The 27,731-nt window shown below is 25.7% G+C and overlaps 3 protein-coding genes and 1 pseudogene across 3 annotated transcripts; 1 reads left to right on the top strand and 3 right to left on the bottom strand.

The window, feature by feature from the left end:
• Positions 1-1,515: 1,515 nt before the first annotated feature.
• On the bottom strand, positions 1,516-3,178 carry LOC101495742 (RING-H2 finger protein ATL74-like). The gene is made up of 2 exons (XM_004492497.4): positions 3,020-3,178; positions 1,516-2,936 (listed from the first exon to the last, which is right to left on the bottom strand). Exon 2 carries the CDS (start codon positions 2,317-2,319, stop codon positions 1,774-1,776), a length of 546 nt encoding a protein of 181 aa, XP_004492554.1. The 5' UTR covers positions 2,320-2,936; positions 3,020-3,178; the 3' UTR covers positions 1,516-1,773.
• A 2,262-nt stretch (positions 3,179-5,440) lies between these two features.
• LOC101495846 (tabersonine 16-hydroxylase 2-like) lies at positions 5,441-6,429 on the top strand (annotated as a pseudogene).
• Positions 6,430-9,027: 2,598 nt separating this feature from the next.
• LOC101495412 (non-specific lipid-transfer protein 1) lies at positions 9,028-11,045 on the bottom strand. Its single transcript, XM_004492496.4, has 2 exons — positions 10,604-11,045; positions 9,028-9,236 (listed from the first exon to the last, which is right to left on the bottom strand). The coding sequence occupies exons 1-2, from the start codon at positions 10,957-10,959 to the stop codon at positions 9,224-9,226; spliced, it is 369 nt and encodes a 122-aa protein (XP_004492553.1). The 5' UTR covers positions 10,960-11,045; the 3' UTR covers positions 9,028-9,223.
• Positions 11,046-21,267: 10,222 nt separating this feature from the next.
• LOC101495082 (non-specific lipid-transfer protein 1-like) lies at positions 21,268-22,435 on the bottom strand. Its single transcript, XM_004492495.4, has 2 exons — positions 22,041-22,435; positions 21,268-21,511 (listed from the first exon to the last, which is right to left on the bottom strand). The coding sequence occupies exons 1-2, from the start codon at positions 22,394-22,396 to the stop codon at positions 21,499-21,501; spliced, it is 369 nt and encodes a 122-aa protein (XP_004492552.1). The 5' UTR covers positions 22,397-22,435; the 3' UTR covers positions 21,268-21,498.
• Positions 22,436-27,731: the final 5,296 nt, after the last annotated feature.

Raw genomic sequence — 27,731 nt, 5'->3', positions numbered from 1 at the left:
GAAACGGAATTATGACTGATGAAATCGACACAAAATATGAATTTATTAATCGATATTGTGTGGAAAGGTGGTGTGAAAAGGTGGTTAGATTCAATTCAAATAACAAAAAATCATAATAATGAATTTGAATTCAAATAACAAAAGAATCATAATAACGAGTTTGAGATAACGAAGGTTTATTTTTCCTATTAGCATAGGAGAATTGAGGAAGGAGAGAGCGGGTGTTTTAGGGAGTGCAAATAGCTAGTTGGCTGAAAACGGCAGTTTACATAAGTAAAAAGCCCAAACAAAAATAACAATTGCAGGGAAAGGGCGTGCAGAGAGCAAATTTGGCTCAATTCTATATTTTTTAGGAAATCTAGCCCAATTCTATTTTTCAATCAATTCAAATTCTAAAAAAATAATAATTACTTGTTTCACTCATCCATTACTAAAATCTGAGTCTCTAATATGCTCCTTAAAATACTACTATTTTTCTAAAATTGATCAAAATTATAAATAAAAAATACATAAAATATAAAAAAATTATATTAATTATTAAATAAATAAACATGTATAAAATAATTACATTCTAGAAAGTACATATTTAAGAAAATTAATCAAAATATTACCGATACATTCAAGATAATTATTTTAAAAAATATAAATAATTAAAATAAAATAATATATTAAAAATAATCAAAATATAACTAAGTACACATCTATTATAAATCTAATGCATGTGAAAAATCCCAATAACAACACACAAAGTCATCTAAAATAATGACTAGTGATTTATAAGGTCAATACAGACAAATATATATGAGAGAAGGTTTGTTTGCTAAATGAAAAAGGAGGGTTAGCGGTTCAAAAATTAAAGTTTTTAATATATATTGTTTTATTGGATAGATGGTGTTGGAAGGTAGTGGATGATAGAGAGTAGTTGTGGGTTAAAGTGTTGAAATTTGAGGTGTAAATAAATAGGAGTGTTAAAAATTATAGCTATTGTGTGACATAGTTTACATCTAGGCAAATTATTGTGTCACTTAATGGGACATCTCAAATATACTTGATAAAACTATTTGATAGATGTAACAATTTAGCTTCTATGTAGCTAAATTATTGTGTCATTTAATGTGACATCTTAATACACTTAATAAAACTATTTGATAGATATAATAATTTGATTAATAAGATTCAATTTAAATATAGTTATTTCTAATTCGTAAATTTTTAGTCTCAAATTGCTCTACACTTACAATTTTGGATTTATAATTACTATTACACTGCAATTTAGTTTTGTTTCTTAACAAAATATACACACACAAAGTATCAATAGAATATTAAAGAGAGAGAAACAAAACATTTACACGAATATATAATTTATATGAAACTTGAGTTTAAGAAGTTTATTTTGATTTAGTAAAACATTTTTATATATGATCACAATATAAATCACCTATTGATATAAACCGAGGATAAATTCACGAGAAGTTAAATTCTACAATGTGACCAAAATAAAAGTTTGAATCTCACTCGAGAGAAATCTCCGTGAATCTAATAGAAAATAATAAATTCTCACAATATGGTGAATACTTACAAATAATGTAAATAATAAAAATAATTATAAAAAAAAAGTGAGATTGTTATTTTTGACAGGGAAAAGAGAAAAGAAAGAGTATTAAAAAATATAGTTGGTGAGTTAATATGGATGAAGTAAGTGATTACTACTACTAACTACTAACATTAAATTTCACAACTAACCATACACCAAAATCTCACCCTCTCACATGTTCAACTTGCCTGCTCAACAATCACGGCAACATTTTCCGGCAACATATCTCCGGCAACCCTAGAAGAAGAAACATTGTTGGAATCTTTTTCAAGAAGTGAATTTCGACAATTGGGACAAGATGAATGCGAAACCAACCACGTGTCAATACACCTAATATGAAACCCGTGATTACATTTTGGTAGCATTCGAATTTTGTCTCCTTTCTCGAATTCCCCTAGACAAATGGGACACTCCGTCGCCGGAATATTCTCTCCGGTACCGTATACCGCCACCGGAATCTGACTCAAATCACGCTTTTTCAGCCCTGTTTTGTTCAACCTCGCCGTTGCTTGTTCCTCTGTTTCTCCCGATAATCTTCTGCTGCATCTCATGGCGCATCGAGCTATGGTGTTCAATCCCAATGCGAGTATCAATGTGCATAATAGTGCTGCTAATATAATCACCATGTTGGTGTCGAAATTCTCAACGTTGATGAATGAATCGCTTGTGTTGTTTTCATATGATGGTGGCATGCTCATCTCTGTGTCTAGAAAACGGGGCTTCATTGTTAAAATTTGGTATTTTTGTTTTTTTTATGCAAAGTTTGAAGCTTTATGGTAAAATATTTGATGGGGTTTTATTTTTATGCAATGGAATTGATGGAATTGTGTGAAATTATACAAGTATGTAGTCATGCAATCGTGACCATTAGATTGAGATATTTTGACTCAAATATTTTTTATCATAAAAAATGGTACTTTCATGGTATATGCATTTACAAGCTGTACTGTAATGAATCTCGGTCATTGATACTGTAATAGACGGTTAAGATAATACAATTCATAAATTAATAATAAATAAAATTTATAATTAATTTGAGTTAGTTGAAATTTGTAACTCCATGACAGGATTACTATATAAATGAGGGGTTACTTGGAATATGTTTCCTTAATTATGAGTAATTGTGTTTATATAGTCTTGTTAAGTTTTTGACAATTAAAAAAGAGGAAATTTTCTTAATTAATGTTTTTTTTTTCTTTTTCTTTTTGGGGTGAATGTGATAAGGAAAATGAAAGTGTTGAATCTGGTTTTGGAGGTTGCTCTTATCCAAAGTGGGGACGGTTTTCTGCTGCTTGCTTGATTCCCAGCTTATTAATTGATTCCTCTTCAGAAATGGTCCTCACTGTGATGAAACAAAAACAAAACTTTAGCAATAATTCAAACTATGATGATTGGATAATAAGAATGAATTATGAAAACAATTACCTGAGTTTCATAAATGAAGACAATTTAATGCTATTCTGCTTAGTCACAAGAGAGGTTAATAATGATCAATGTTTTTAATCTTATAAATTTTATTATTCATGAGACAAAGAGTGAGATTTAGATCTATGTGTTGAAGGGAAATTTATAGCAAGTGGGTTTGTTTAGTTGTTGGCCTTAAAGGGATAAAGTTAAAGCCTAATTAAATAAATTAGGAGATACTTATGTAAGTTTTGCACTTAAAGACAAACAATAAGAAGATGCAAAATTAAAGTAACTAGTTAGAATAAACATAAAGGGTCCAGTGGACCAGTGTTTTCACATGGTTTGCTTACCTAATTTTATAATTTAAATTGTTTAAAATATATATTAATAAGGTTTGGCACCAAATCCATTGGTAATTTAATTATCATCCCTTTGATTTTACTGTTGTTTGAACTTCTAAGATGCAAAATGAATGTGTTTTTCAGTATAAGTAGTGGAAATTTTGTTGCCACTCTATAATTTGGTTGTGCTTTACTTTTGACATCAGACAAGGCAGATAAGAATCAAGATTGAGAAAAAAGATAGATACAAAAAGAAAAAGGTGAGCACAAACATTCAAAATATACCTTCCTTTCTTTCTCTCTTCACAGCATGCAACAGCCAGCTTATTTAGTATAGAAAACTGATGATACTTTTGTGACAACATTTGGTGTTCATTTCTGAGGGGACTATTTTGGTAATTAAATATACTCATCTTTGGAAATATTACAAGTGACAAAATTACAATGAATTTTGTTGAAGTTCTAAAATTTAATGTTTATCAAAATTATGATGATACATTATAATTCGGTCACATATTTATCACAAATTCAAACTTACAAATATATATTTTAGTAAATAGAGATATTCGATTCTTAAAAATAAAAATATCAATTTAAAATGTTAGTTAATTGTAATTGTTAATGTAAAATAAAATTTTCTAAAAATTAAAGATTAATTTAGCTCTCATTTGAGATTTTTAAAATTTTATTAACAACATTGATTTGTCATAGATTAAATAAGTGTCCCTTTTTTTCTATTTATTTTTTCCAAAGCATCAATACATATTATTTTGATTAAGACATTGTTGTATACTAAATGTGGACACTTCTCTAATATGTAATTTGAATCCTAATCAAGGACGGAGAAGAAGGTGGACCTACATGCGCCACAATCTTCCAAATTTTATAGGTTCATTTTATTTATATAGACATCAGCTTTTATTATATGGTAATATGATTATTAAGTAATTTTTATAAAAAGAGTAGCTAAATACTCTCTCCAATTTCAAATACATCAACTTTTATTGATTTAACTTTTTATTATATTCAAGATTGGATGGAGTATATATTTTGTCAATCATTTTTTCTTTGAATACGTTTTTTTAGTTAATTTAGTTATTAAATGTGTCTTTCGTTTGTCAATTTGATCCATTAAATTACTAACAAAAGAGATGTTTGACTATGTATTAGTAATTTCCTTTTTAAGTTCAAGATTATATTATCTTCCTTCACACATTTAGGACACCAAAGTGACTCTTTCATGTAAATATTGGAATTATAGTTATAATCTCTAATATTGATTTCTAGTCCCATCATCGATCATATTTCGCCATGAGAGTCTAGTCCATTCTTTTGTGCAACCTTAATTTATAAGACTCCTTATTTTTTTTAGACTCATTTGAGTATTATATTTTATATTTTCTTTAAAAACAAGAAATTTGTATCTTTACATCATTAATCCTCGAACAAATTAATGTTGTCATATTTTCATTTAAAAAAAAATGTTGTTCATTTTAAATGATGTTTGTTTAGTTAAGATTTCAAAAGAGAAAAGAAGAAAAATTACTCCTTGGTCTCTTTTTGCTTTTCCTTTATTTTGGGAGGAAACATAAGATACTAAAATATCTTATAACTTATAAATTATCTAAAATTATTGTTTTGGTGTTGAATCAAACATGAAGTTAATCAAATTATTGACTTAATTGTATTTTAAGAGTATAAAAGAAAAAAAAATCATTAATTATATTTTAATTTTTTTTAAAAATCAAAATTTTAAGACAAAAATATAATATTTAAATGATCAAAGATGGAAGATAAAGAAAATACTATTTTAGGAAGAATTATGCACCATGTTATAATTCAGGAGTCAAACATGTGAAATACCTAGAAATGTGATAGTTTTATAAAAAAAATTGTGATAAACATTATAATTTATTTAATATATTTTGTGGATTAGTTGCACCTAATTGTAATTGTTTAATTTTTTAAAAAATGAATTAATATCATTTGATGATGCTTAGATCCACTATCAATGATAAGTTTAGTAATCAGTTGTCACCTAATATTAATTAATGTAGGAGAGGTTAGAGTTGTGAAATTGTGTTGGATTAGTTTATATTTTTATTATCCACACTATTCAATGATTTCAATCTAGCTAAAATCACACCGGAATAATCCAGATTTGACGCACATTTCTGCTGAACAGAGTATCTTACTTTTTTAAATTCCGGTTCATTTGATTTTACTTAAAGAGAGATATAGATACCAATTAAGAAACACTACATCAATATTTTCTTGTTGATGATAATCAAAATAACATGGAAATCAAAAACTAAGAAATCAAACCACATTCACGACTCTAGAGTGGGCCATGTCAGAATTGATTAAAAATCCACATGTGATGGAGAAAGCAGAAGACGAGGTAAGAATGGTCTACAATGAAAAAGGGTATGTGGATGAATCAAGTGTTGACAAGCTCAAATACTTGAAATCAATTATGAAAGAAACACTACGTCTACATGCATGCACCAAGTCCTTTGTTACTTCCAAGGGAATGTAGTGAAAAATGTGAAATTAATGGATATGAAATTCCTGCAAAAAGCAAGGTCATTGTTAATGCATGGTCAATATGTAGAGATTCAAGATATTGGATTGAAGCTGATAAATTTTGTCTAGAAAGGTTCATTGATAGCTCAATTGATTACAATGGTGTAGATTTTCAGTTTATACCATTTGGTGGTGTTGGTGGGAGAAGGGTGTGTCTTGGCATAGCTTTTGGTATTGCTAACTTGGAAATCTTACTTGCAAATCTGATTGGAAAATCCCTAATGGGGATAAGGCTGACAAACTTGATATGAGTGAATCATTTGGGTTAGCTGTTAGAAGAAAACATGATTTGTGGTTGCTTCCCACAGCTTATCACTTAAGTTCAGGCAATATTCTCAATCACAAATAATACTAGTGTTAAAGATTCTAGTTAAGGCAGAAAATCTTATGTTCACTCACTTTGAGTCATTCCATTGGCCTCACAAAATGTACATATTTAATGTAATAATATGCATTTCTTCCATATATATATAAATCTGAAACAGTTAAGAATTTCTTCAATTTCCATCCTTTTGTCATTCTTAATGCACGGACATCCTAAAAATGTGGTGTTTGCTTAAAAAACAGAACTTAGTCTAGTGTTTGTGTTCCTACTTTGTTGTAACCAATTGAGCTATTTATCGCCAATTCCTTTACAATCAAATACAATTTATCTCATTCCACCACTTCCATTCAATTCAATGCCACAAACTAGCTAGAATGGAAAGTGCAATTCAATGCATTTCTCGGTTGGTATGATCTTGCTATGGTGATGATGGTACTAAGACATGTACATTAGAACCTGGTCCTGTCCAAAAATTCTGGAAAAGACAATATCAACTTATCTGCTATGTAATATTCACCGATATCATTAACGTAAATTAGAAGATAGTAAATTAGGAGTGACATATGTAATATTGATTCAAGTGTACAATTAGAAAAAGAAATTCTATTAATTTTTTTGGTGGATAATAAGTTCTATTAATATTATATTAAAAATTGAAAGTATAATGTAATTTAAGACAACTTTTATTCGATTTACTATGGAATGAAAGGACTTTATTTTTATCTTTCAATTCTAACTTAAGTGTGCTGCCTTAATTCATAACTAGAATATAACTCGTACGTTGCGCGGATGTAATTTATGAAATATTTTTTGAGTATAAATCTTTTAAAAAGTTTGAAGGTATTATTTATGATGTATAAATGTATCAATCTGATCGAAAAAAATGTTCCAAATTTGTAAGTTTCTTAGTTTATAAGAATAGTGATTGTGTAACTAAAGAATAAATAGTGGAAATAATTAAAAAATTTATAATAAAATAAGTAATATTTACTCTAAAAAATATGATTAAAAAAAGATGAGTTAGTGTTTGTATATACAACTAAAAAGATTTAAATAAAATGAGTGATTTTAAGTCTAAAAATATTATTAAAAAAATATTAGTGATTGTTTGTATACATTTTGTTTTGTTTTAAACATTCAATCGTTATAAAATACTTTCTTCCTATAAAAAATAGAATATATATTTTCCAATCATTAATTGGAGATATGTTTGTAAGCATTGATTTTTGACTAATTGAATGAACTATTATTTTTTATGTTTTATATTTCACGTCTCATTTCCACTTAAACTTTTGATAACTAATTCTTAATTAGAGGTGTTATGTCACATGCTTCTTTTAAAAATATTTTGATTTATTTAGATAAATACTTTTTTTTATTAAAGGAATAGAAAATGTATCTGAACAAATAAAAAAAACACAAATTATATATTACTTTAATTATATTGATTCATGTTCTATTTTAGAGGAAGTTCATGTTTCTTGTGAATGTACTAGTATTCACAAAAAAAATTAATGTACTACTAGTCTACTACTCATATTAATTGTACCCATTCATTGATTGTTTCCCTTTACTTTTATCAATTTTCAAATGTAAAATATTTTGGGCCCCGGAATGATATAAAAAGAATGGTCATGCTAACAATTGCACTAGATATTTTTTAAACAATAAAAAAAAAAACAAAAAAAAAAAAACATTTTATTTAAAAAAAATTCACTTTTTAAGATATCAAAATATTTAATTATGATTTTCAAAAATATATTTCTATTTTTTAAATCTTTTAACAAATGTCTTTGGGGTTAATATTTTCATAAAAAAAAAATACTATATTGTATCTTATGTATACTATCTTCGTCCCTGGACATATAATCATTTTAAATAAATCACAATAATAGAAAAAAAATGTACTGTGTTATTAAATTTGTTTACAATTAGTATAGTTTTACAAATTTATCATTCAAGATAAATAATTAGTTAGTACCTTGGTTCTCTTTATAAGAAAAAAATTGAAGATATTTTTATCTCAATTATAAGAAAAAGTTGTGATTTTTAAGATATATTTGTTATTTAAATGATTTTTTTACACTGATTTAATGTTTGTCTTTTTTATACCAATGACATATTCAATGTCTCATAATATTCTATGAGATTATATTTGTAAAATCATTTAAAAAGTGATAATAATAATAATAATAATAATAATAATAATAATAATAATAATAATAATAATAATAATAATAATAAATAAGTTTATTGGTTTTTTTATTTTATAATTGGCATCAGAGAAAATAACATTTTTTATTAGAGTATTTTATTACATATGATAGAAAAAGATGTAATATAATTAGAAGTATATTGGTAAAGAAGTAATTAATGAAGTTGAAAATTTAAAAGAGTTTTATAAAAAGAGACAAGAAAAAAATTCAAGAGAGTCTTATATTTAAAGAACCTAGGTAGTAATATTTTAAAAGACTAAACTACTATTTTAGTCTTTCAAAGTGTAACTCGTCAAATTGATCTCTAACTCAATAAAAACATTAAATTAGTTATCGAATGATCAACTACTTTCAATTTAAATTGCTACATGTGTAGCTGATCTGCCATAAACTTAAGTGAATAATTTGTTTTGGAAATAAAATAACAATAAAATTAAAATAAAATCATAACTTAATATCAATTTGATCCCTAAATTCAAACAACACCCTGATTTTGCATCATAGCTTTTAACTTATATAGATTCAATATGTTCTCATTTGTAGTATATCTTGAATTCATTTCATACAAGCTGAATTGATTTGATTTAATTGCAATTTAAACAAATACAACCAACAATCATTTGAAATATAATCAGTACACAGTTGTGTCAAGCTTATTCATGAAGCTTATTATTCTCTCTTAGTTATGGTTATTACCACAAACCAAGTATCACTTATTACTTATCCATCAAGCTTATGGCCTCATTCAAGCTGCTCAGTACTTTATCCTGAAATGAGCAAACAAATGTATTATGCATGGAAAGTTCACGTTTTAAAAACAGAGTAAAGGAAAATTAGTTAAAAAGGTTTTGTGTCTCTTGTAATATTTTTTGTTAGACATCTTGAAAAATAAAATAATTGCTTTTGTTGCTCATTATTTTGTTAATTTTGGTCACTATTTTTGTATTATGTATGTTGAATTAGCTCCTATGAAGTAATAATATCATTTTTAAAGGATAAAACAAAAAAAAGATAGTTTCAATAAATTCAATTTAGTATTACTTTCTCCTATTTAGTTCCTATAATATATGATAATTAGTTCCGAATATTTCATTAGTATTCCATGCATAACATTTTATCAATGTATATAACAACAGATAAAACATTAGGGACTGCATATTATCTTCATATACTTTATTGACTAATTAGTATGAAATATGATAATGAAACTAATTGAGTAGAGTACTGTTTTTTTTAAAGAGTCACAAACATTTTATAAGTTGAAACTAAAATCAAAAGAAAACATAACCGATATATATATATATATATATTATAACAATCCAACCTTACAAATACTCAATTAACAAAATCACTTGACCCTACTCTACAAAATCACTTAGCAAAAACTCATGAATATTTTTTGGGTGAATATACAACACATTAATTGAATGGATATACAACATAAATTGAACAAATCAACTACAAAGACTTAAAAAATTGAGAGAGTGGGACAATAGAAATACAAAATATCAAACTACAATCATATACATTTTTTGGAAAAGAAATTGAAAGAGCCATTACGAGGTAGATAATTATCAACTACAATGTCAAATATTTGATCAAAATAATTGGGTATGTACATGAGTTGATTAATGACTTGCCCAAAATCTTTTTATTTCTTTAAATCTATTTATAAATATTAAAGTTATAAACTTCATATAAAATAGATTTAGGTTGGTTGAGCGTCTCACTTTTTGAAAATGAAAAGATGAAAGAAATAGATTTTTTAGGAAGATTATCTTAGTTTTTCAAAAAAATAAATAAAAATACAATGGATTTTGAGAAAACCATGTCAATCCGGACATTTAATTTAATTGAATACCAAATTTTAATGACACGTTTTCTTATTTTGAAAATTGAAATTATTTAATTATCAAACCCAAACTGATTTTTTAGGTCGATTCAAATCGATTTTATAGGTTTGTCCCAACTTATGAAACCCTTAAATTTAACCGGTCTCTAATACATAATAAAATGTTTAGAAAAGATAAATTGAATTTAGTTTTTAGAATATAATTATTTATCATTTTTTATAGACTAAACAGATCTCCTTACCTAATGACTAAGAAAATATAAAGGGGTAGTAAGTACGTACGTGTTGCAGTCAATGGAGGTGGAAATTTTGTATGGCAAGTTAACACCACAATTAGCAGGAAGAGCAGCAAGTGCTTGAGGATTGAGTCCAGGGAAGCTCAGTGCAGTTGATTTGAGACAATTACATACACTTTGACGATCAGCAGTTGTTTTTGATTGACTATTGACAGTTCTAATCCCATTGCAGCATGGTTCTGGTACAGATGGACCTGGGCTCCTTAGATAACCAACGCATGATGCTACATATAGTTGCACTTGACCACATGGTATTTCACCATTGGCCTTCATAATACTACTTCCCATAACAAAACATATCATAGCCATGCATGTAACCTTTGCAAGCATTGAGCTACCCATGATTGTTATTTGGAAATTATTAATTGAAAGAGCTAGCTAGGAATTTTACTTCAAGTGTTTTTGAATGAATGATTATGTTATCGTGTCTAAGGACTATTTATAGAGGAAATATCGGTTCGATTTTGGTTCTATTTTACGTGCTTCTGATTCTCTCTATTTAGTTATCAAACACTTTTAATGTTATATTGTATAAAACCACATTTCTTGTGTGACTACTATTAAAACTAATTTTACTCACATTTAAAATTATCTAAATTAATATTTTTTATTTCTCAACGACTAAATAAATTTATATATTTTTATTAAAACATTAGTTTAAATATTTACTAAAATCTTAAAATATAATTATTAAAGAAGTCGTTAGAACTATGAAAATAACAACAGATTAAATATTCTAATATTATAAAAGAATTTGACACATTTTTATTTAAAATTTCTTTTGGTCCTTCATTATTAGTTGATTGTTGTTTCTTATCTCAGCCAAACTTCTTAACAAGTCATATTAGAGTAGTCTAGCTTAGAGAGTGAATACATAATTGTCGATATATTAGATAGTTATCTTGTATCGAATTCTTAAAAGTTTGATTTATATGGCAGTTCAAGTATATAAAAGACCGATGTGAAAAAGTCACTCTTAAAGAGGTGGTTGTTGAATTAAGTGTGAATGAATATTCAAGGTATTAATTATAGAGTTAAGAGATAGGATATGAATACCTAATAGTTTATGATATTTGGTTGAAGTATGACGTCAAAATTTCGTGTAGCCTGAAAATTAATCCGTTATTGCAGCGAATGCAGTCCATTGGAACTCTCAACAATGATTAATTTGAGTTATAATTTATGGTTGGAATTGAATGAACACACACCTTGTGGTTCCAAATATAAAATCAATCACACACGCCGTTTCTACATATATGTAAACCCATGTGCTTTGGAAAATGCTTCTCACGTTTCTGCTTTCCCCGAATTAGTTTTTTGGGACCTAAAGAGCAATTCCACTTTCTGCTGAATTAATTAAAAGCTTTAAGATAACTGAATATTTTTAAGAAACAAGTAAAAATCATACATAAATAGTAATATTAATAGGTGGAACGAGTGCGACGAGTAATCGCTCTTCTTTCTAATTATTATTCGCTTTTCATTCCAACCATTTAAAATATCTCTATCGAGGCTATGTAAGTATAAGAAATTAATTATATTTTTTTTTTAATTTTCAATTAAATTGGTATGAAAAAGTTTAAAATTTTACCATCAAATAAATAAAAAATTATGACAATAATAAAAATCACATACAAAATTAATTTATAAATATATCAAAAGATAAATAAATATAACATATAAAATATTTAAATAAACGATGAATAAGTTTAAGATCTTATAGGAATCCGTTGAGTCTAAAAACAAGTCTAACATAAATTACTCTACTTAATATAAAAGATAAATTTCACAAATTTAACGGTTGATTATTGATAGAAAAATAATATTTTAATTATCAAACATGCAAATTTTAATGAAATATCAAAGAATTTTATAAAAAAACTATGGTGTTGATCTATTCAATAAGAATTTTTGATTTGACGGTTGAATTTCTAAAATTCATCGTGAATATGAGTTATTAAGCGGACTAACTCATCTTAGATTTACTCTTGAAGCTAACGGATTTCGACCCATATATATATATATATATATATATAGGAAACCTATCAAATGAGAGGACATTTATAATGTGAAAGTGAGATGAATGAATCTTATCCATTGATCAAATCATGAAGGGTCAAAATTAGAACAAAAAATCATTTGATTTTTTTAAGTGATCATGTGTATTTAAATAACTTTAAATCGCAACTATCCATATATAGTTGTATAGTCATGATTTAGTAATCTCACATTCTCATTAGTAAATTGTTCCCAAATAACTCTTGGGGAGACTTCCTCCCCATCTCCGTAGAAAACTCTTTTTTTTTTTTTTAATAACAAAATTTTAAAAAAATGATTAAAATGAAAAATTATATTAAGAAACTTATCATAAAAGTTATTTTTGAGATAATTTTTTTTTTAAAATTGATTTTTATCATGTTAAAATTTATAATAATTATAAATTATTGAATGTCAAAATTATTTTTTTAATACGTAACAAATAAATCTGAAATATCTTCTACTATTTTTGAGAAAATTATCATAAAAATCATTTTTTAAAATATAAAGAAAAAATCATTTAAAAAAAAACTATAACAAACAGACCTAATATATGATCAATTTTCATTTCTCATCTCTGTATCTGACTAAACTTTTACTTGATTATTTAAAAAGATAAATTGTATCTACTATTCGTAAAAAAGCATCTAAATTTTATTAACTTAATGATCATGTACACTAATTTGTTAAAAAAGTAATTAATTAAGAATAAAAGCCGGTTCAATGGTTAAACATTTTAACGATATAAATTAATTTTACACGATAAAACACGATTAAAAGACGAATTGAACATTTAAATTAAGTTAATAAAATATATCTAGTATAGAACTACCGCATGGACATAGAGAAACACATGTATAGTCACAATCTTAAATAAAAAGCATTTGAATTTACACACACAAATGGAAAAAAAATAGATAAAATATATAAAAGAATAAAATGATATTTACTTTTGAAATAATTAAAATGATATAAACATTTCTGTATTTGTGTCTAATTTTTTTTTGTGTGTGTTCTCAATATATATATATATATATGAAAGGAATTCACACATGAAAGGCCTAATTGAGGAGATTTATCAATAATTGCTTTGGAAGAATTAAGTCATTTTCAATCATATTTATCAGAAAAGGAAATGACAAATCATGTGTCGAACTTAAGTATTTAACGTGATCGATTGCCTCTTTACATTTATGGAGATTTTTATAAATTCAGTATTCGTACTATGAACTTTTATTGTAAATATCATATAAAAAATCATACAACGTTGAATAAGCTTGTATAATGGGTATAAGGATCGTAGCTATGAAGGTCAATTTCTATAGCAACTTTCGTCCTATTTAGGACCAATAAATGAGGAATCTTCTCCCACAATTTTGTATAGAAATACCCTACACTTTACTCATAGACGCATACACATAGACATGACAACATGATTAACACTCATGTGTATTTATCTAAATTCGTTTTAATTTTGATGGGAAAAACTTTGTTGTCTCAAATTGGCCAAAGGCTCAACTCGTTAAGCTAACACATACATGTCCTACATTGTTTGGTCCACGGTTATATATGCTCAAACACCCACCAAAAACACCAATCGGCCCTAAGCTCAATTATTGGGAGCAGACCAAGGCACAATATATATGTTAAATACGAATTTCCATCTATTATAAAATATTTTGAATCAACAACAATAAATTTATTTACAATTCAATTTGTTGATTGTCATTTTAATAAATTGAAATTTTCAACATTAAGGGAGAGAATAAGCGGTTAGAAAAATAGATTGGTTAGAATGAATTATCATTATCTTAATCCTCGAACCAAACAATGTGAATTGAAAGTCTAAAAGATAATTCATTTGCAATTTTTAGCAAACCAACCACCAAATGTACTCACTGATGTGAAAATAAAGAGATCTCAATACTCCAATCGGGCTTGAACTATGGTAGACCACTCAGTTCAAAGATATAAATTCTCAAACAAGAATAATGAGCTAAAAAGAAAGATGACTCAAGTGAGGATATAGAAACTCTAAAATAGTTTTATGACATAATTGACATTTCGGTCTCAAAGACTTTCACGAGATACCCGAAATTCATTAAAATAAAGAGATCTCAATAAATAATATTACTAATGGAATTCGATGGAACCAACATGAAGTAAACATTGATGATGGTTTTTCATATAATATTAATGTGATAAAAGATAATAGCAATCATGATTCAAGGTCCACTAAGGATTATAGATAAAGTGATGACTGGCCAAAATAAGAGACAATTGATGTTGAATAAAGCTTTATTTCTAAGAGAAAAGTTTTTGGACATGTAGTTTGAACACCCGAAGGTGTGAAACTAGTTGCTACAATGGATGTTTGCACGAAAACAAAATGATAATAGTGAAATTGTAATATACAAATCCGACTTGTTGCTCAAGGGGTTTTGGAAAGACATATGATTGATTTTGATGAGAGATATGTGCTTATAATGGATGTAAGAACTTTTTTATACTTAATTAGCCTTGTAGCACATGAGTAGCTCAATTTTCACATGTTGGATGTTTTTACGAATTTCTTATATGGCTCACAAGATAGTTACATTCACATGAATCTCTTAATTAATTTAATTTACTTGAAGTACATATAAAAAAAAAAAAAAAAAAAAAAAAAAAAAAAAAAAAAAAAAAAAAACTATTTTATCAAATTGAATAAGTTTCTCTATGGGCTTAAACAATCTAGACACATGTGGTACCATCCTATCAATGAATATTTTCTAGGAGATAGATATGAAAATGAGTTAATTTGGCCATGGTTGTTGCATTAATTGCTATTTCATCCTTTTTTTTATAATGAAAAATATCTAAACATGAATTTGCTATAATTGGTGTTTATGTTGATAACATAAAAAGCATAGGAAATTCTAAAGAGTTTTCAAAAGTTATTGATTTTTTGAAAAATGAACTTGAGATGAAGGACTTGGAAATGACAGTTTTGTCTGAGATTATAAATTTAATCATTTGAAAAAATTAAATTTTGCACATCAAGAAGCTTGTATAAATATGTGTTTAAACATTTCTATATTGACAAATCTTATCTGTTGTATACTACATTAATTGTGATATTACTATATATGGATAAAGATCCTTAGAGATCTCGATAAGAAAATGAATAACTACTTGGTCTTAAAATACTATATTGTGGAGTTGATTGATATTATATATCTTGAAATAGTTCTATGTTGCTTAGAATTATAAAGGAAGAGAATATTTAAGGGTATATATAAATGGCTCTAGTTTTTTCATTAAAATTTGTATAAGTTAGAAATAGTTTAAATTTTAGTGAGGGCAGTTAGATATTTTCTTTGAATAGTGGTTGAATTGGGGGTGTGAGGTTTTTAAGAGAAATGTTTAAATATATTTTTGGTCTTTGCAAATATGCTTCGTTTTGATTTTATTCCCTGTCATTTTTTTTGTTTGATTTATATCCTTGCAAATTCTAACAAGTTTTAAAAAAGTCCTTTATGAATCTTTTCTAGTAAAAAAATGATGACATAACTAATTTTGGATAAAGTAACACATGGTGACTGTGTAATTGTTGTTGACTAGACAATATTTAATATCTAAAATTAAAATTAATTTTATTAACTCATTTAATTATTTAATTAAAAACTTAAAACTAATTAATAAATCAATTAAATAATAAAAACTCAACAATCTTCATTTTTAATCCAAATTTTTTAATAAAAACTCAACAACCTTAATCTTCAACTCTAATTTCTTCATATTCAAATTACAAATTCTCATATTTGGATGCAAACCCTAAAAATTTCAATCTCTCATTTTTCTTAATATTGCAAGAGCATATCAGGAGATTGGTTGCATGAGCATATTAACATTATTTTTATCTATTACTTTTGTTTTGTTTTGCGATTTTGCAAATCAATATTGCTCCAAATGCAAGAGTTACAAGAGCTAGAAAAAGAAGCTTTGGATCCCAATTTTTTTTTTACTCCTGATAAATTAGAGAGAGGAAAGTATGGATCTTAGAAATTTTAGGGTTTGGATCCAGATATGAGAATTTGTGATTTGAAGATGAAGAAATTAGGGTTGAAGATGAAGATTGTTGAATTTTTATTAAAAAAATTGGAGTCGAAGATGAAGATTATAGAGTTTTTATTATTTAATTAGTTAATTAATTAATTAGTTTTAAATTAAATAATTAAATAAGTTAATAAAATGAATTTTAATTTTAAATATTAAAAATTGTCTAGTCAATAATAATTACAAGGTCACCATATTCCCCTTCATCCAAAATTAATCATGTCACCATTTTTTTTAGTAAAAGGGATTCATAAAGGACTATTTTAAAACTTGTTAGAATTTGCAAGGGTATAAATCAAACAAAAAAAAAATTACAGGGACTAATATCAAAACAAAACATATCAACAAGGACAAAAAACATATTTAAACTACGAAAAATTTATGTGTTGCAAATATATTCACATAGTGTTATTATCAAGTCATGATATTTTTATCGAATTTTGGTGTTTCCACGTTATATTCTTGTGTTTGATCGTGCTTCTTTAATTCCTCTACTTTCGTTTTTCTCCAACATCGGGTATTAGTAGATTTTGGTTCAATAGAGTATTAAATTCTTAGTATGTTATGTGTTTGTAACATTGTTTGATCTTCTACATTAAAAAATGATTTTGATACTTTAGAAGTGTTGTTTGGGAAACAAAGTGGTTCTTTATGATTTACCTCTCAATGACATTGTCTCTTAATTAGAAGTCACTAGAGTGAAAATTGAAGACGAAGATAAAGCATTAAGACTCATGATCCCCTTCACTTTTCCATGGGCGTATCAAACTTGTTTTGATATATGGAAAGAAAACCCTAAAGAAAGAAGATTTAAAAGTGAGGATAACAATTCATCAAACTCTATGTTGGTTGATAGAGGTATAGGCCGTATGTGAAGAAAAAATATAAAATAATTATGAAATTTTGGAAATGTGAAAAGTCTATACATGTGACGAATAATTGCTCTGGTGGAGAAATGTTGGAGAATGAATCTAGGTCAAATGATAGCAATGTCTTCCTCGTGATAGGAGATGATGATCTTGTCTAAAAATGAGAACTTTATCCTCATGGAATTTATGTGCTACCAGGGAAAAGGATGAATCATAGCTAGAGAAATAAGACGTTGGCATTGATACAAGATGTGTTCTGAGATTATGTCAATGGTTGAAGAACTTTATGAGAAAGTCAACATGGAAGTTGCACAATGTTAGTCAACATTATTTTCAGCATGGAAAAGAAATTTTTGAAGCGGTTTTGCTTCAATCGAAGTATACTTTTTATGATGGAGTATGATAGTTCTTTTGAACTATGACTGTCGTTATAGACAAAGAAAGCTAAAACTATATAAGTTTCAATCAAGGTGGAGATTGTTGGAGTTGGTTAATATTATATATCTTGAAATAGTCCCACATTGTTTAGAATTGTTAAGAAAAACGAAGGTCAATGCTATATATGACTTTAATTTTTCATTACCATTTGCATCATTCGGAAACACATTAAGTTTATATCTGACTCTTTTCTTTCTTTCCTGTTTTAGAGTTTTGTGAGGTTAGTTAAATAGTTTCTTTGGAGAATGGTTAAATTGGGGTGTAGGGGTATTTGAGAGAAGTTTAAGTGTTTGTAATAATTTTCACATAGTGTTATTATCTAGTCGTAATTTTTCTTCGGCTTTGCAGTTAATTTCCATGTTATATTCTTTAGTTTGATTATGTTATTTAAATTTCTGTAGTTTATTTTTTGCAAAGCATGTCGTAATGCGATTTAAACATTGATGTATTTTGCTATTACACACGTCATGATATACCATTTTATGTTGATCAATTAGCAAAATATAGTTTTTGACCTACATAGAGACATCTCGACAGAGTCAAGCATATACTTTGTATCTTAGAGGCACAATGGATATTAGTTTGTTTTATTCTAGCGTACCCAAACTAGAATTAATTAGTTATGCAGATACACATTATTTGGTATATCACAAACAAGTTACTCCATCTGGAATGAAATATAAGCAAAAATGATAGTTGAAATATTGATGTATCTAGACTAAGTTCTTATTTGTATACATTAACCGTTCAACTATCACTTTTGCTTATATTTCATTCCAAATGGAGTATTTGTTTGCAAGTGGTGGTACATCTATTTCATGGAGATCTATGAAATAAACCATAACAATAACATACTCAAATCATGCAGAACTTTGAGCCAAAGCGGTCCATGAAAATTTGAGTGTCATATACGAAGTTTAAACTTGGTGCTCTATTTTTTTTATACATGTTCTGTATTCTTTTTATACGTCATATAATGGTAAGGAATTTTATTATATTTAATGTGATACTAATAAATTCATTACGTTTTTTTATATGTGCTAATTGATTTATCTTGGATCTTATGACTAAGACAACAATGATGAATTTATTACGTTTGATGCGATCAATATGCTTTTCCATAACAAAATATCATTTAATGACATTTGAAGAAGAAGAAAAATTGAGATGAGAGTAGGGACAACCAATTTGTAGTAAAAGGGATAACCAATTTGATAGTAGAAAATAAATTAATTTGTTTTGTTCTTCTTCACAAATTTAAGGGACCAAGGAGTAAAAGAAGTAGGATAATCTACAAAATTATTTTGTTTTTTTTATAGGGTTCTAATTATAGTACACGAATAAAAAAAGATACATAATTTTTTTTTACATATTCAACTATAACAGTTCTACAATTTATAAATTTAAAATATTGAACCTATAATTTTAAGAAAAAAAATATTGAACAACTTAAACTTTGACATTTCTTCACTATATTATTTTTTGCACTATATTTTTTTTTACCATATGATATTTTTATACTATAAAATATTTTTTTTTGTATCCTTAAAAATTTGAGTACATGTGCGATCTCACACACTAAACATGCTTAGAGTCAGCACTGCTTTTAGCGTTACATGAGATAAGTTGAGAATATTTTTTTATTGAAGTCTTTGATTCAACACGTACAAGAAACTTGTTGTTTTTCTTCCAGAAAAATAAATGCAACAACTATATATAAAGATAATATTGCATGTTGCTCAATTGAAAGAAGAGTACATTAAAGGAGATCGACCAAAACATATATCTCCAAATTTTTTTTTACTCATGATCTTTAAAAGAGTTGTGATGTAAGCATTTAACAAATTTGTTAGTGGGATAATCTTGTAGACTTTTTCACAAAGTTACTTCCAAATAGAACTTTTGAGAAACATGTAAGATTGATGTTCGTCGTCTTACAAATGATTTTTTGGTTTAGGGAGAGAATAAATTTTGCAATTCTCACAAAAGGATATTGCACTATTTTTCTTTCAGTATAGTTTTTTTCATAGATTTTTTCTTCTTTCTAATAAGGTTTTAATGAGACATGTGTGGAAAAACATTTAAGGGGAAATGTTATACAATAGTAGATATCGAATACCTATTTATGTATTATTAATTACTCTCTTTAGAATGAAATATAAACAATTCTTAAGTCATAATACAACTAACAAATATCAGTATTGTTAGGTTGAATATCATGTCTCGAATTTGAATCTGAGACCTCAAAGTTGTGTGAGTTTCTTGTAGTGATTATATCATTTCAACTATAGAAAAAAAAACAAAAAAACAATCTAAAAAGTTGATGTATATGATATAAATTAGACTAGATACAGCAATTTTATAGATACTAATTTTGCTTATATTTTATTATATTTCACTTTGCATAAATGATAACGGTGAATACAAGATATGTAATTTAATAAAACTATTATTCTCGAAATTGGTCCCCCTATTTTAGTCTCCCTATATTTACAGATTCACGAAATTGGTTTCTCCTATTTTAAAAGTCAATTTTGATCCCGCCCTCTAATTTTTTAACTAAAAAATGATGATATGATATGATCTAAATAATGTGACACATGATACAACGATGTAGAATGATTAATTAAAACCCATGAAATTGAAATAAAACGCTGTAAACACTTATATTTCAACTTCGGAAAATTTTCATATTTTTAATTTAATTAATAACATATGAATAATTAATCCGTCTAGATGGTTCTATATCATATAATTGTATGTTACATCATTAAAAATATGTCAAATAGTTATTTTTTAGTTCAAAAATTTGAGAGTAACCAAAACTGTCGACTTTTAAAATAAAAAGATCAATTTCGTGAATTAGTAAAAATAGGAGAACTGAAACTGCAGTTAAGTTATTTTTATTTTTACACTTTTTTAAATCTTTCTAAAATAGTCAAACAAATTATTATTTGTGGGACAAATTGAGTATTTCATTATTAGTAACTTTATAAAGTGCATATTCAAAATTTTAAATTGAAGAGGAAACATTTTCTTAAATTTAAGTAAAAAAAAGAATAACTTCTTAAAGTTGAAACACCAAAAAAAATATTGAAAACGAAATTAGAAATTCAAACTTTTTTACCAACATCTTTCCTTTTTCACTAACAAAACTAACGACTAACCATTACTTATAAAAAGAAAAAAAAAATGAGAGTAAAGATAGTGAATCCAAATGTCACAATGGATAATGATTATTAATTTTGAGGCGAAACATTGTAGAATTTATTATATCATTATATCGATTTGAAATGGATAGTATACTGATCGATCCCAAATGGGATCGGGTTACAACACGGGAAATTGAGACAAGACAATTTATTTATTCTCTTTAAGTAGTTATGGTTATTACCACAAACCAACTATTATTTATTACTTATTCATCAAGCTTATGGCCTCAGTACTTTATCCTGAAATGAGCAAAATATGAATTTGACATCAGTTTCTTTACAAATATATTAAGCATGGAAAATTTACTTTTTAGAATAAAAGAGATAAGAAAAGTTTAAAAATGTTTTTAGTTGCTCTTGTAATATTTTTTAATTAGACTTATAGGGAAAAAAAATGCTTTGCCGTTATTAATTTTAATCCTTATATTTGAATTATGTTGATTTAGTTTTTATAAAATGATAATATTATATTTAATGAACTAAAAGCGATTTTTTTTTCCAATAAACTCTACGGAATTCTCTAATGTTTTATAAGTAGTCATAAAGTATCTGATATGATATTTGTCTGGTTTGGTCCCTAGCATTTTATCAATATATTAATTCTAAATTTGATTTTTAAAAATGTCAAATTAATCTTAATTTAGATTTAATATTTTAAATTATTAAATAAAAATTAAAATATATATTAAAAAAACCGTTCGATTAAGATCAAAATGATTGATATTGTGAAATAGAATAGGGAAAATTGATTGGGGAGAGATGTACATACGTGTTGCAGTTGATGGAAGGGGTAACTGTGTAGGGCAAGTTGACACCACACTTAGCAGGAAGAGCAGCAAGTGCTGGAAGATTGAGTCCAGGTAAGCTCAGTGAAGTTGTTTTGAGACACTTACATACACTTTGACGATCAGAAGTTGTTTTTGATTGACTGTTTACTGTTCTAATCCCATTGCAGCATGGTGCTGGTACAGATGGACCAGGACTCCTTAGATAACCAATGCATGATGCTACATATAATTGCACTTGACCACATGGAAGTGCACCATTGGCTTTCGGAACACAACTTCCCAAAACCAAACATATCATAACCATGCATGTAACCTTTACAAGCATTGAACTACCCATGATTCACTTATTGTGGATGTGATGATTTAATTTGGTGCCTAAGGTCTATTTATAAAGGGTATTCCGGTTCAACTTTCATTTTATTTATTCGCGTGAAATTTATCTCCGTTTAATTAATGTATAAATATTTTATTTAGACGGAGATAAATATTATAATATTATTTTAAAATAGATTAAAAGTTTAATTGTAGTTTTTGTCTCTTTATTTTAGCTGAATCGCGAAAGTAGTTTTTCAATTTTGTTTCTCTTCAGTTTTGGTTCTCCAAACAGAATTTTAGTCCAAAATTTGGTGAAATTTTATTTTTTTAAAACCGTACTACACCATTTATGATCATATATTCCAGGTACAAACGTTGCAAATGAGATCTTGAGACATGGTGTGACTTAAATAAATGTAAAAAAAATAAAATTTCATTAAGTGTTGGACCAAAATTATGTTTTGAGGTACCAAAACTTGAGAGAAACAAAACGGGAGAACTACTTTCGCGATTCAGCTAAAATAGGGGCACTAAAACTGCAATTAAGCCTAAATTAAATAATATATGTGGTTTCTTAACTTAATTTCAGTTAACGTTTTAGTATTTTTTTTATTTAGTCTTTTATTTTAATTTTAAGTGACAATTTGATCTTTTATGTTTAAAAATGTCAATAATGTTATTTTTTTTTATTATAAAAATTCATCAAAATTTTCAAACAAAACCCATAAAATTAATTATCATTTTCAATATAATACAAATTTCATCAAATTGATAACTTAAATCTTTAAATAAAATTATTTTAATTCTTTATTTATTGAATTTGATGTTGTTGGAGATGAAAATATGAATTTATTTAAATATTTGAGTTATGCATTTGTTGAAATTTGTATTATATTATAGATAATAATTAATTTTATGGATTTTGTTTAAAAATTTTGATGAATTTTTTGGATATTTGTAAAAAAAAAAGGATAACATTGTTGACAATTTAAAATATAAAAGATCAAATTGTCACTTAAAATTAAAATAAATAATCAAATTAAAAAGAAAAAAAAAAGATAAAAACTAAAACATTAATTAAAATTAAATTAAAAAATCACAAATATTATTTAGTCTAAAGATAATATCATATATTGCGTCAGTCATTTTTTAATTAGAAACTTTTTTAAATATAGAGAATCTTAATCTCATGTTATATAGTGTAAAGGAACATTTTTTATATGAGGAGATAGAGTACTAATATCATACAGATAACCTTAATATCATACAGATAACCTTAATATCATACATTTTTTTTACTGTGTAAAGGAACGTTTCTTTAATTAAAAATCTTGACTATTGATCAATTTAGTTCCTAGATATAGAAACTTAAATATTTTTAAATGATATTTTAAAATGACTAAATTTTCTCACATTTGAGTTTTTTTTTTTTTTAAATTAAAATTTATATTGTTGGAAAGTTTGGTATTGTTGTCATCAACTTTCTAGACTTTCCAACAAGTAAATTTTAGAGTCCAAAATCGATTTGGTGTTTTTTTTAGAGTCCAAAATTTTATTAGTTGTTATACCGTAGTGTAAATATAGAAGTGAGATACTCACACTTTAAAGAATTGATGAATTCTCGTGTGAGTGTTTAGTTAAAATTAATTATAATTGAGTTAAATTTTAAATATATAAAAAATGTGATTTATATACTTAATATTTTAAGAATTAAATTTTATAATCCTAAAACATTAATTTATTGTTATCAACGCTCGGAATTCTCAACAATAATAAATGTTAGCACTAATGATAAATGCTATATATGGTGAACTTACCTCTCTTAAAGTAATATTTAAAATTTATTTAAAATTCTAATGATGAAATAATGATTCAATCAAAGTACAAATAAAAAAAAAATCAAATTTAACTACTTAAATTCAAAGCGTCAAATCTATATCTATATCAATAATTTATCATTTCAAATTGAAAGATAAAGATAACTGTTAATTCATAAAGTGTTATTAATTATGATTAATGTTTTTTAATAACTTTGAAACGTATTATAATTTGCCTTCATCTAATTAATGCTTGCAAAGGACCCGTGAGCGGTACCAATAATTAGCTGCAACACAATGAGAATGGTTCGAAATATAAAATAAATCAAACACGACGTTTCTACATATGTAAACCCATGTGGTTTGGAAAATGCTTGTCAGGTTTCTGCTTTACCTAAATTGGTTTTTTGGGGTCCACATAGCAATTGCCACTTTCCACTGAATTAAAAGCTTTAAGATAGGTGAAGTGAACGTTTTTCAAACAAGAAAGAAAGATAAACAAGCCAGAGTAGTTTGGAAAACTACACTTATTATATCTGTCCCTTTTACACGTCCTTTTATAATTATTGCATACTAGAGTATTACCCTGCGCATGTTTAATTTTAATTTTTTTCAAAAGTGATATATAATTTTTTAATTTTTTAAATAATTAAAAATAAATTATAAATTTTGTAATTAAATAAATATTTTTACTTTAAAATAATATGATATAAACGATGTTTAGCAAAATATAATCATAAAAATTAATAATTTTTTTAAGAATGAAAAAACTATTATTAATCAATGTCGAATTAATCACTATTTTATAATTATTTTGAGTTGAATTTAAACTGTGATTACAATATCAAATTTTTACCACTTAACTGATACTTCATAGACATAAAACATTAATCATGATTTAAGTAAAAATTTATATAATTGATAATTGTAGACTTTATTTTTATTAAAGTATATAAATTATATAGAAATTATTAAAAGTATACATTTTTCTTACATATTTTTTTTTTTTGAAATAATGGTCATGGTAAATATATACATGGATAATTATTAAGTAAAAAGATATAAAAGTTATATATTGATTATTTTTAATATCTAAATAATCATTTAAAATTATTTTAATGTTTTATCAATTGTATTGCTATTTTTTGTTTAAATAATTTTATTTCAATATTTATTTATTTTTGTTTAAAACTACTAAGATTATTTATTTATAATTGATTATTGGTTTTTAAGTTGTGATAATTATATTTTTATATACTTTGTGGTCATTTAAGATAGTTGTTACATTATAATTATTAAAATATAATTAAAATATTGTGATGTATTTATATGCAATGAACTACCAAGAGTAACGTAAAATTAAATTAAATTTGTTATAAGAGTTATGTTTTTTATTGTAATTTTTAATCATAGAGTTATGAAATTAAGTTGTGATGATTATGTTTTAATTATATATTTTGTGGTTATTTAAGATGATTGTTACATTTTAATTATTAAGATATAATTAAAATATTGTGATATATTTATATGTAATGAATTATCAACAACAACTTAATATAAAATTAAATTTGTAATAATAATTATATTTTTTAGTGTTAATTAAAAATGTATACAAAGTTATGTATAATAAAAAATAGAGTGATCATCTTTCAAAGATAAGATTGGGTTTTTGTTGTTGTTTATCATAGGTGCCTTCACTAGAGTCATCTAATCCATAGTGTTGGACCATAAACTTGAACAAATTAGATTTTTTTAATTGTTTGTAATTTCTTTTTCTTGTTTTTATTGAAGAGTTATCTTGTCGTGATTGTTTTTTATATTTATTTATTATTTTTAATACATGCATTAAATCAAAAGAATTTTGTTTGAATGAGTTATTGGTATGAACGATAGACAAAACTCTCTGAAGCCATTTTTCCATATGCAATTGAGTTAGTGCTTATGACCGAACTGCTAACAAAAACAAATTTATTCTGATATTTGAAATTTCTCTTAGCTAGTGAACTATATTGTTCGTCTATATCCAATAATCTATTATTTATAGTTGAACTAAAAATCTAAAAGAATAAAATAATTGGAACTGACAAAATTCAGTTAACCAAACTTATTTTATAGTTTAGGAATTCAAAAGTGTTTAATGGGTCCAAAAAAATATTAGTTACATAAGAACCAATAATTTGTATATATATAAAAAAACTAAGTAGACATAGATAAAAAAAAAATTAAAGATGGATAAAATTAAATGGAGAAAGAAAATGAGATGGATATAAACTTTGACCCAACTAGGAAATCACCAAATAGGTTACACAATCTCATATTTTCCCTGATATTTAGGTGAAAATTGAGAAACCATGAATGATTTAATGTTATATAAGCGACAAAATTTTGTATCTAAAATGTACTTTCCACAAAAATTTAAAAACAAAATAGAAAGAATGATTCTAAGATATAACATTAGATATGATGTATTTTTTTACCAACTAATATGGATATGCAGAATTAGAAATGAAAGAGCATTGAAAGTTGATTGGACGAAGAATATAATAGAATTGTTTTCATGAGAAGCTTTTGTGTGTGGATTCTCAACATATGTATATGATGTTGTGTGAGATGTAAAAGTTAAATTGATAAATATAATGTGTGAGATGAATTGTAGATGCATATGAAGAGTGTCATATAAAAATATAAGTGATGTGACATAAATATTATGATATGATAAATAAGTATATGACGTGTCATTCAATAAAGTTGAAAGTTTATTTATTAATTTTGATTTTAGAAGAAATTGTAAATTCAATCATAATTAACTTAGTAGTTGATCAAGTTTCATTTTTCATTTGTTTGTGATAAACATTTTACTTGATGTCCTTAAACTCTAATTCAACTGATAAATGTTGATGATATTGTTACGTCGAACATTTGTTCATATTCAAACCCGAGAAAATACAGTTGTGTGATCAATATTTTACTTGATAATTTAAAGAAGTAAATTATATATTTAAATCAATTAAAAAAAATCTAAATAATAACAATGACCGTTATAATATCTTATTGACCAAAATATAAGTGAACTTTTTTAATTTTTATCTAGTGGTTTTGAGTGGTGAAATATTTTTGTATAATATATCATTTAATGGTCAAGAACACTAATTCATAACAAAAATAAATTAATTAAGAATTGAAGTTTTTGTTAAGGGAAATTAAGAATTAAATTTGGTTTAATATTTAAACATATTAAATATATAAAATTAATTTGACATGAAAAAAGATAAAAGACAAATTGAATTTTAAATTAAGTTAAAAAACTATATCTAGTAAAGTTTTGTTTATCTTTTTTTTCAAAAGACAAATGCTAATAAAAACCTTAAGGTCACATGTTAAAAAATTAAAAAAATTACGTGTTTAATTATTTTAGAGTTTAAATTTTTTCTTAAAAGTGATACTCAATTCAAACTTTCTAATTTATTTCTTTAACATATGTCTTAAGCCACTTGTTAATAACATCCTCTTTATTACAATGATAGTACTCTATACATATTG

Source organism: Cicer arietinum, chromosome 3 (assembly GCF_000331145.2).
Source record: "Cicer arietinum cultivar CDC Frontier isolate Library 1 chromosome 3, Cicar.CDCFrontier_v2.0, whole genome shotgun sequence".
Lineage (NCBI taxonomy): Eukaryota > Viridiplantae > Streptophyta > Magnoliopsida > Fabales > Fabaceae > Cicer > Cicer arietinum.
Note: the sequence above shows the minus strand (reverse complement) of the source record. Positions and strands in the feature narration are given on the sequence as shown.

What these genes read in the sequence shown, in the direction of transcription:
- LOC101495082 (XM_004492495.4), bottom strand. Translation starts at nt 22,396, where the DNA reads ATGGGTAGTTCAATGCTTGTAAAGGTTACATGCATGGTTATGATATGT.
- LOC101495412 (XM_004492496.4), bottom strand. Translation starts at nt 10,959, where the DNA reads ATGGGTAGCTCAATGCTTGCAAAGGTTACATGCATGGCTATGATATGT.
- LOC101495742 (XM_004492497.4), bottom strand. Translation starts at nt 2,319, where the DNA reads ATGAAGCCCCGTTTTCTAGACACAGAGATGAGCATGCCACCATCATAT.